Source organism: Calypte anna, chromosome 4, assembly GCF_003957555.1.
Source record: "Calypte anna isolate BGI_N300 chromosome 4, bCalAnn1_v1.p, whole genome shotgun sequence".
In the NCBI taxonomy this organism is placed as follows: Eukaryota; Metazoa; Chordata; class Aves; order Apodiformes; family Trochilidae; genus Calypte; species Calypte anna.
The window spans coordinates 3,718,672-3,728,924 of NC_044247.1; the positions used below are offsets into that span (position 1 = coordinate 3,718,672).

At 40.2% G+C, this 10,253-nt stretch overlaps 2 protein-coding genes across 2 annotated transcripts; both read right to left on the reverse strand.

The window, feature by feature from the left end:
* Positions 1-677: 677 nt before the first annotated feature.
* Positions 678-4,987, reverse strand: GCNA (germ cell nuclear acidic peptidase). The gene is made up of 4 exons (XM_030449065.1): positions 4,930-4,987; positions 3,958-4,096; positions 2,734-2,938; positions 678-1,472 (listed from the first exon to the last, which is right to left on the reverse strand). The coding sequence occupies exons 2-4, from the start codon at positions 4,082-4,084 to the stop codon at positions 1,220-1,222; spliced, it is 585 nt and encodes a 194-aa protein (XP_030304925.1). The 5' UTR covers positions 4,085-4,096; positions 4,930-4,987; the 3' UTR covers positions 678-1,219.
* A 767-nt stretch (positions 4,988-5,754) lies between these two features.
* On the reverse strand, positions 5,755-8,042 carry LOC115598217 (acidic repeat-containing protein-like). Its single transcript, XM_030449393.1, has 3 exons — positions 7,519-8,042; positions 6,950-7,121; positions 5,755-5,932 (listed from the first exon to the last, which is right to left on the reverse strand). The coding sequence occupies exons 1-3, from the start codon at positions 7,922-7,924 to the stop codon at positions 5,755-5,757; spliced, it is 756 nt and encodes a 251-aa protein (XP_030305253.1). The 5' UTR covers positions 7,925-8,042.
* Positions 8,043-10,253: the final 2,211 nt, after the last annotated feature.

Here is a 10,253-nt window from a genome sequence, read left to right on the forward strand (position 1 = left end):
TGTTATCAGTGCAAACCACTCATTGTAGCATCAGCTGCATGATGCTTAGAGAGTGTCCTTCCTTTGAATACCAAGCTCAGCACAGGCACCTGAGCTGCCAGGGGTACCTGTGCTTCAGTAACAACTATTTTCTGAAGCAGCTCAAATTCCATGTGCTGCTATTATTTGGTTTTCAGTTGGAATATCATTGATAAAGGCAGGGCAAGAGATGGGGACAGCAAGGAGGTGTGTATGTGAAACTCAAAAGTACCTAGGAGAAATCAGAAGCTTTTATATACTATACCTACACAGCAACAGTTAAATTGAAACAAAGAAGCTTAGTTCATTATGCTGCTGGTATAAAAGTGACATTTATTGACATAAGTGACATTAATAAATTGACAGTTACTGATTACTCAAAATTACTAATCCCCTGAGCCATCAGTTCACAGCAGACAAACATATTCAGTCACATTGTCCATGAAAGACAAGTCACCTCCTCATTCTATGGTGGAAAGTGTCTGCATTACCCAAACCCAAATTGCACAGCTGCAATCAAAATTTCATCATATGGAGCTTTGATCTCACTAAACACCACAGGGCTTTGCTGAAAACCTCATGCTTTCTCTAACAGACTTGAGGCATCACCTGCCTACCACTTACTTTCAAGAAAAAGAGACTACTATCACTCAAGAAACTCTTTTTGCAAGAATGTCTGAACTCATACTGAAGTCATCCTCAGATCTGCCCCATTTCTCACCTGGAAGCCATCCAGACAGAATCAGAGGACTTTGGCTTGTGGTCCTGGATTTTCTTGCACGTGGCAATAGCAGACAGATGTACAGCTAGCAATTCTTCAGCACATACAGAGTTTTTTCTTTTATCTGTGTAGCTGACACATATAATGTCACTGCTCACTGAAGACATGCTATGAAGCGCTATGTGTAAATTGTAATTCAGAAAATTCCAGACACAGTCAGTCCCACTAAGGGCCTAGAACTGCATCTTCCAAGGCACAGATGGTATTTTCTGTCTGAAGTCTAAGAACAATACCCTGACTTGTAAATCACTATGGACTTTCTATCACCATTACTTCTAGCTCACATTTGCCCATTTTAGAAAATAGGCTTGAATGCTAAAATATTAAAATTATCTGGATTTTTCCAAAATGCATTATTATACTCATATTAGACTCATTTACATCAACATACAAAATTTAAGAAAAAAGTGTATTGAGCTATTACAAGGAATCTTGAAGCTTTGTTTTTAAAGCAAAATCAGCACTGAGTTTCCGCATGACTTCTGCATGACTCAGCCCATCTTGCTCCCTTTTAACAAGGGCATAGTTTTCTTTCACATGCTTTGCAAAGGGTGTTAGCTGTGTCCTGGCAGGAGTGCCATCCTTCCGAGCAGGCTGACTCAGGACCAGCTGCCCCCCACAGAATGCACACACAAAATGCTTTGTGTCCAGAGATTTCGAATGACGTCCAATCCTGAAATGGAAAAATAAATACTTAGATTTCACACTTAACAGTGGACAATGCTTGTGAGAAAGGGCTACTTAGCTCAGAATTCTAAGCTAGCATGTTAGAACAGGAAACAGACCACATACTGCACACAGTGGTACAATGAACTCTGTGTGATGCATTTCTCTAGCCTAGAACTTTTTCCAGTGCCTTTTCAGCTTGATTCTTTCCTGTCTTTGACTCTCAGCCTGGTATTATGAAGTGCTGCATTTCAAAACACCTCCACAAACAATGCATTGATTACTGAATTCACAAAGCTGCATGATTTCCCAATGACACTGAGGTCATTACTGGTATGGTTTCAGGGGGGCCAGGCTAGTTTTACAGTACCAATCCAGGGTTCCAAAGAGAGGGTCTTTAGGAACCTGAAGGACTGGGGAGGGGCAGAACAGAGGGATCAGTATTTTCTCCCATTTTCTGACATGCTCTATAAAAGCCAGGAGGACCAGAAGCCGTCTTTTCCTGCTCTCTTCTTCCTTGCTGCTTTGCTGCAGAGGTCTTAGAGAGAGGTTCCTGTTTTGTCATCCACTTGCCACTTTGCTCTGCAGGATCCAAATTCATTGGGTGCTGGAAAGAGCTGGACCCCCCTCCTAGGTCAGGTGTGCTGCAAGGGACTCTGAGACCCTTTTCTCTGAGATTACCAAGAAAAGGTTTCCATATATTTGTTCCTCATCCATTCCCTGTTCCAGTTTTAATTTCCAGCCTTTAAGTCTGTCCTCCATATTTCCCTTTATGTCCCTTTTGAGGCTGGAGGGGGACAACAGAAAGCAATGCAGTTCTCCATTGGTTTTTTGTTTTGTTTTTTTTTTGTTCACCCTGACTACTAAACAGAGAAAATTACATGCAGAAGCTTGTGGTCAGCTACAGTCTTCCAGAAAATAAAACATTTTCCATACCCATGAAAGGTAAGAAACCTGTGAGATTACTATAGCAACCGTTTCTTCTGCTTGATCTCAGCAACATCTAGAGCTCTCACTTCACAAATGCAGAAAACCAGACAGATCTGATGACCAGTGTTGCACTCTGTTAGTAGCTCTGTGTCCTAGCTTCAGTCCTTCTCATGACAGTGCTGTTCATATCTGTGTAGCTACTACAGAGACCTAGTCTTCCTTTAAATATTAAGTGACAACTCAGAGTATCCCAATTGCTTCACAATTTAAGATTTCTAGACACACGAGACTGCTAAGACCAAGTTAATAGTCATACACAAAATCAAAACATTACTCACGTAGCTTTGCACTGAACACACTCATAGGTGAATTTGTAATTAATCTCATAGCTGTGGCATCGTGTTACTACTGGCAGTTCTGGATGAATCACTGATGATTTTTTGGCATAGAATCTCCAGAATTGTCCATGCCCATCACGAACACCATTGATCAACCAGGTGGCTGCATGGCAAACCTCATGAACCAGAGTGTCTCGAAGACGAACTTCAGGTAAGGCAAACAAAAGACATTAAGATGAGTAAAGTATGAAGAAATACAGACTTTCATCCCTGGTCATTGCTTCAGACCTTTGACACTTGTTCTTTATTAAGGTTCAGAAGTTATTTTAGAGGTTGCCATTACCAATAATTTGAGAAGATAAAATTCTCATGCTTCCTGATGCCGAGTCTAAACCTTCCCTGACACAGCTTTGAACCATTACATCTTATCATTGGGTATCAGAAAGAGGAGATTTGCATCTCCTTCTCCACTCCCCCTTCTAGATACCTGTAGAGAACACTGAGATATCCCCTAAGCCTCTAGTTCTGCAAACTAGACAAGCCCTAAGTCCTCAGGTGCTCCGCACAGGACATGCCTTCCAGCCCTTTCACCAGCTTTGTTGCCCTTCTCTGCACTTAACATCCTTCTTAGATTGTGGGGCCCACAACTGCATGCACCACTCAAGGTAAAGCTGCACAAAGGCCAAATACAGCAAAATAATAATCACTTTTCACCAGCTGGTTATACTGTGCTTCATGCACCCTAGGATGCAGTTTGCCCTCTTGGGTGCCAGAGCACAAAGCTGATCTGTATTGAGCCTTCTGCAGACCAGAACCTCCAGATCCCTTTCTTTAAGACTGACCTCCAGCCATTCTTTGTCAGTTTATACTTGTGCTTGGCATTACTCCATCCCAGGGGCAGAATCCAGCATTTGGACTTGTTGGATTTCATCCCATTTATCACTGTCCAATGCTCCAAACTGTCTAGATTCCTCTGCAAGACATCTTGCCCCCAAAAGAGAATCAACAGCACCTCCCAATTTGGTATCAAACTTGCTAAAGGTGCATTCAACTCCTGCATCCAGATCTCTAACAAATTGATGACAACTACTACCACTAGTGTATTAATTTATTCAAGGTAATGTGAAATTTCAAACCAGGGTACAGTTTCCAAGGCCTCAGATTCATGTTCTTTTTTCTAGAGCTTGCTTTGTCAATGAAGAATCAGTGTTATCTTCTACCTACCTGCAGAGTCACAGACTTTCTCAGAAAGCTCTATGCGAGCATAACGGTTTGCTTCAGGACCTTTTGTCTGCCCAGTTACACAATACCCTGCTGTTTTTCTCATCTTCTTATTCCAGATTATCACCATTTTCTCTGGTAACTGAAAAACAAAACTGTACATGTAATCTGCCCTCTCCTACCTCCCCTTGTCTTCTTCTGGTCCTCTGGCTTCCCCTTACATATTTTCTACAAAGCCAGTACAGGATATCACTTAGCACCATTAACACAGCTGTCACTTAAGATTCAAACCCTCCCTCCATGGATTTTTATTCTCATGATCATTTTGTTCTGTAACCAACACTGGGAGTTTCAAAACTAAGACAAGAAGTCCCTTAGTTCTTGTAGTCTGCCTCCAACAGTGACTAACACGTGCAGATTAATACAAAGACAGGTCAGGCATTAAAGAGAATTTCCTCAAAGAAAAGCATTCTTCCCAAGGGCTTACTTGCAAAATACCTCACAGAGACACAGGTGGTTGCTTTGCAATGAATAGTCCTTAAAGTTGTTTGAGGAAGACTGTGTATGTGGAGATATTTAAGAATACATATGGTGGTTAGCATACACAGTCTATGATGAGCAGTTTCTACAGCTTCATAGTTTACAGGTCAAGTACCATCTGCTTTGATTGTTCTGAACCCATAACTTGCCATTTTAATTTGATGCACCTTCACACTGCAAAAAGGTGAAAAATTACCCTTTGCTCTTTTTCTGTGCTGCTCCTGATTTTACAAGCCCTCATCATATCTATCTTGCTTAGCTCTGTTCTTTTACTAACAGTTTTCTGTCACCTAATTTAGTTAATAAGCTTAAGTAAATGGTACAACAGTAGTAATCAGTGCCAGCACAGCTACAGGGCTGAAGCACTGGAGAGCAAGATAATCTGCTTTCAGCAACAGTAAGCCCATTTTGCTCAGCTTTATGCAACATCATCACCTCATCCTGTCCTTGGTCAGCCAAATACTTTCTCAGCTGCACTGAAACATCTTCCTTTCTGAAGGAAATTGTTGGAACTACTGAGGGCAACACATCTTTTCAAGGACATTTCTCACTAGAGCAGGATCTCCAGTATCTCAGACAATGTAAAGGTCAAGACAGGGGTTCTCTGAAAATGATCCTTCCATTTGAAACAGAGCTTACAGCTTTAGTTTCAGCCAAAACAGTTATTCAAAGGATAAGCAGTTTTTTTATCTGTTCCAGAAGGGCAGAGGTGAACATGCAATATGAATGAACCACAACTAAGCATATGACAAGAGGCCCTAAGAGTCAAGGATAAGGCTTTTATCTATCATCTCCTGGCCCTCTGCTTGCCTTTTGTCAGGTGCAGGCAAGAAAGTTGCACTACAACAAGCTTACACAGCCTATTACACAGTTCAGTGCTGTAGTAATGCTGCAGAGTTCACTAGTACATATAACTTCAGTAAAAGTTGAAAGAGCAAGTGGTAGGCAACCTTGAGCTTCCTTCAGCAACAGAGAAAGTACATGAAGATAAATACCAGTCAACTTTCAAAGACTAATCTGATCTAAGGCCCCTCATGTAGCAGTTCCTCATCAAGGTCTCTTGCAACAACATCATCCAGACTACTCCAGGATGGTACATTGCAGCTGGGAAAGCCAGCCAGGCTGAAAACAGCTGCACCACAGTGATTATCCCTTTCAAGGAAATTGCTTGAGCTAATTACAACATAAGCCATGTTTATAAAGCTTAACTTTTACTAACTGAAAAGGATAATAAGCAATCTCATTAAAAAGTGAGAAGCATCATATTAGAATTTTAGTTGTTTTGAAGCCAACCTTCTGCTCAAAGATGGTACTATTATAGAGACAGTAGAGCTTCTGTGCCAGCTCTTCTTTATTTTTCTTGAAATACTTCACATAGTGGAAATCTGGATTTGAGAGATCTTGCAAGAAACAATCAGGCACTGAGCACACCCTGGGCCTGCAAGAAAAGCCATGAAGCAGTTTACTGAAGTACAGATATCACATTGCAAAACAATGGATGTTTTATAGCTAATATCTCAGGGATGCTGCCTCTGGCATAAACATCTCCTGGCTCTTTTCAACAGCTTGCCTTCACAGCACCAGTAGGACAAACACATATACTGACTGTCTTCTTCCCACTTGAGCAGGAAGGTGCTGCAGTAGTTCTGCAGTTATTGCATTAATTCACAAAACTAGATTATGAAGACTCCCAAGCACAAAAACGAGGGTGGCTCCTATTTGTGACACAGTGAATCACAATTATACCAAAACTTGATAAATATCTGAACAGCCCTAACATCATCACCCACAATACAGGTATAAAACCAGCCAAAGGTGTTCTAGGAATCCTCAGGAATCCATTCAGTGCAAGCAAATTCTCCACTATGACAACTAACTCAAACACTACAGCATTCTGACGAAGCATCAGCTTTGAAGAATTTGTTTAAAGGTTTTTCAACTGATATACAGAAATATAGAAAGGACTAAAAGGCAGAATAGAGGTCACTATAAGAATTGAAAAAAGACATTCTCCTGAAAAGGCTAAATTGCTTTCATGTATAGAAAAAGAAATATGAACTTTGCAAGCTGAAGGATACTGCTCAAAAATAAAAGGCAAGCTTGTTAAAAGGCATGAATTACCAATAGAATCAGTTTTGACATATTTTCAGAGGCAGACAGCTTGAAAGATAGAATATGTCAGGCAAGCACACGTTAGAAGTTAGTGCTAGAGACAAGGAACAGAGCTAACACAAAGAAGGCCTGAAATTCATCAGATTTGTCAACAATTCCTCTAAGCAGAGATTAGCTTATTATTGAGACTGAAATTTTTGATTTCCTGCTACTTAACCATTAGCAGCTGCTGAAATGGTCTAAGCCTCTACGTATCATAAAAACGTCATCATACGCAAAACACTCTGCATCTCTTGGTCTACCTATAATGATCCCAGAACACAAAAAAGGAGATGAAACTTACCTTTTCTCTTTATTTGCTGATTGTGAACAACTGACCAATTCATTCCTAGGGATTCTTACAGGAGTGATCATCCTGGAAGGTGTTTCTTGAAGGCAAATGAAGTCTGGCCTTGGTGTCTTAACTCCCTCTCCTTGCAAGGGCTGAGCATCTTCACAGGATGGCTTGATGTTTCCTAGTTCAACAGAAAGTCACAAGACTACACATTATTAGAGAACCACAGGCATCAGCAACCAAGTAATGGACATCAGTGAAAAAAGTCAAATACTCCACCTCAGCATACATGCTCTTACTCTGCAACACTTGCTTTTACAACTGATGGAAAGGTAACTTGCTGTTATATACTACAAGAACTGCCACTCAATGAAGGAGTGACAGTTTCAAAACTTTCAAACATTATACCATGAGATTGGTAGAATCACTTTTCAGAATGCTCAGAGCAGTAACTTCTGATTGCATCAAACTCAACTGCAAGATGCTGACTTGCATTTCCTGAACAAATCCTACAGAAGAGAAGCAGGCAGTGAGCAGGCAATAGGGAGCTTGCAGATAAGCTGAGAACAATTGCTTACCTGTTGTGCTTGGCTGGTGGTCAGTTCTACTTGTGCTAAAAACTGGTTGTTTTCGGGGCACACTTTGTTTCCTTATCCTTTCTATTAATGATTCAAATTCATCATCTGAGCTATCTGACTCTACATCTGTACTCTGTCGTACTGCCACAGTTGGTGCTTTATTTTCAGTACTGTTTTCACAGCTTCTTTCTTTCCTTCTAACAAGCAAGTCTGGACTGCCTCTAGAAATTGACTCTTTCAGATTTTGAGGAGGTGAGAGTTTTATGTGCCCCTGACTCTCTTTCAAGTCTTTTACTCCCCATGTTTCATGCCATGAGCTTTCCACAAAGACAGAATCTTCAGCGTCACTTGAAGCCTCTGGATACTGCAATTCTTGACAGCAAGTGTTTTTCTTTGCAGAAGTCATTACCTTCCTGGGGGTCTGGAGATCCTTCTGTGCTGCAATTCAGAAGAAACAACCAAAAGTTTGGGTAGTTTCATCTAGGAAACCTATGTTTGTCTTCACACACACAGAAAAAACCTCTTGAAAGATACTAAACCAGACAGAAAATCCTCTCCTGTTACGCTAAAGGAAGAGATAAAGTGATCCTATATTTAACAAGATCTCCCATAAACATAAGCTCAGCAATGAATGCTGTCTTTCCATCCATTAAAATTCCTGTTTCATGTCTGCTGTTGGACTTGCCATTCTTTGTTGTGCTCTTTCTCACTTTGAAGTCCAAGAAGAAATCATCCAAGTCATCAATTAAGTCTTTCACACTGTAAAAGGAGAAAATAATGTGAAAAAAGTAGGCATAAGCAGGGGAATAGAAGAGCAAGTTTGTCTTGATGAAGAAACAAACCAAAAAAAGGCACCCCATGTAACATCATCAGTTGCTCACAGCAAATGTTACCAACTACATTCATCAGTAGGAATGGCAATAAAGCATGTACACTCCCAAACATCCCATTTAACATGTGTCCTGAACGTACAGATTGAACATGTAACAGTTCTTCAGTCTGCACTCGGTGCTATACCTGTATCTGCTTAGGATTTTGTAGCTTTTCATCATTTATCTGTATTCTAAATAGTAGATGTGATACAAAAAACTTATACATTACCACTGAAAAGTCATCAGCTACAGCACCCACCTGGCATCCTCTTTTCTAGAAACAGATTTGGGAGTTTTCATTCTAGATGAAACTGAAATAAAAGATTAATTAGGAACAGGGTTCTGTTTCTTTTGTTATGTATTTTTTTATAAGCTTGCAACTAGTAAAAATTCAGCTTTAAGTCAGTTCCTCAAAGCTGACAGCAGCTGCCAAGCATTTCCTTCACTATTCAATCCTTGCCCAGGACAAAGCCAGATAAGAAGTGTTAATGTGTATCTGACAATATCCAGTACAGCCTCCTCATATGTGTAGAACACTGGGAGTGAAATTGAATGGGTTTATCACTATTTTCTCCAAGCATTTCAGTGACTGCAGGTAGTAGTCTTCCTACTGCAAAGAGGTTTCCAAATGCTTATTCATTGTATTTATTGAATGGGGCCTTAAGCAACCTGATCTATGGCAGATGGCCCTGCCATGCAGGGGGGTTGGAACTAGATGATCTCTTAAGGTCACCATTCTACAATTATTCCACCAAGATACTACAAAAAACATTCAATCAAGATGGTAATAACATCCCATTGTAGAACAGCTGTTCAATACTACTACTCAGTAAAAAAAAAAAAAGGAATATTGGAAAAAGGAATATTGTGGTGACTGCTAAGTACAAAACCACAGTTGAGGCAGTGGTACCACATGCCCGGAGCAGTCACCCTTGAGAGATTATCAGAAATGCCATTAAAATTTCATACACCACCATTATGAGATTTAGGAAAGCTGAAGGGGAACAAATATTCTTCATGCATAAATCAGGATGAGAAGAGTGGAAACAACTGTCTGTCCTTCAGAACATAATGGGCCAAAGTGGCAGTTGAGAAGTATGTGCTCTCATAATTTCAAACTGCATGTATGACTTGAATGGGATTAGAAGCACTTGCACTCTGCCCAAAACCACGTAGGTTTTCTTGATATAGCTTTTATGGCCAATTCTGGTAGCACATCTGTGTTTGGAACAGTGACTGCTTAGAGTAAATGTGTATTCAAAGATGGTCCATAGACCAAGAAGGAAGCGAGAGACTGACAGCAAGCAGACAAAACTGAGGCAACAACAACAAAGGTTAAAAGCACCCAGGATTGAGACATAAGATTGAGGAATGCTCACTGCAGCAGATTGCTACCAACACAGCATTGCAATGAGAAAAATGTACTTTGCTGCAGTGGCAATGGAACAAAATCATGCATAAGAACTATTTCACTAGAACTAGACAGAAACATGTCCTTCTGGTATGCCTTCAGAAAACAACTGTTGTACTATTACTTACACGTTTCAAATTCATCATCACTACTGGAAGAGAAGTACAGGGCACAGCTGCAAGAAATGAAATGCAGAACAGTATCAAGAACATGAGGTCAGCAATTAGATCTGCATCTCTAATGGTCTGAAATAGCTGTGAACACTAAATAGCATATAGCTATTTTAAAATGCAGCATAGATGCATGACACTACAATTCTCCTAATGTGGAAGCAAGCCATAATACTCTTCCTAAATTATTTAATTAATTTCTGCCAAATGCCAAACTTTAATAAGTTAAAAACATGAAGATTGGGTAACTTTAATGTAGTTAAAAAACACTAACAATCAAGT

What these genes read in the sequence shown, in the direction of transcription:
- GCNA (XM_030449065.1), bottom strand. Translation starts at nt 4,084, where the DNA reads ATGGTGATAATCTGGAATAAGAAGATGAGAAAAACAGCAGGGTATTGT. An exon ending in GAAAGTCTGTGACTCTGCAG is followed by an intron (nt 2,939 to 3,957) that starts GTAGGTAGAAGA and finishes CCTTACCTGAAG; the next exon opens with TTCGTCTTCGAGACACTCTG. An exon ending in TGTGTTCAGTGCAAAGCTAC is followed by an intron (nt 1,473 to 2,733) that starts GTGAGTAATGTT and finishes TTTCCATTTCAG; the next exon opens with GATTGGACGTCATTCGAAAT.
- LOC115598217 (XM_030449393.1), bottom strand. Translation starts at nt 7,924, where the DNA reads ATGACTTCTGCAAAGAAAAACACTTGCTGTCAAGAATTGCAGTATCCA. An exon ending in CCACCAGCCAAGCACAACAG is followed by an intron (nt 7,122 to 7,518) that starts GTAAGCAATTGT and finishes CTGTTGAACTAG; the next exon opens with GAAACATCAAGCCATCCTGT. An exon ending in TCAGCAAATAAAGAGAAAAG is followed by an intron (nt 5,933 to 6,949) that starts GTAAGTTTCATC and finishes CTTTTCTTGCAG; the next exon opens with GCCCAGGGTGTGCTCAGTGC.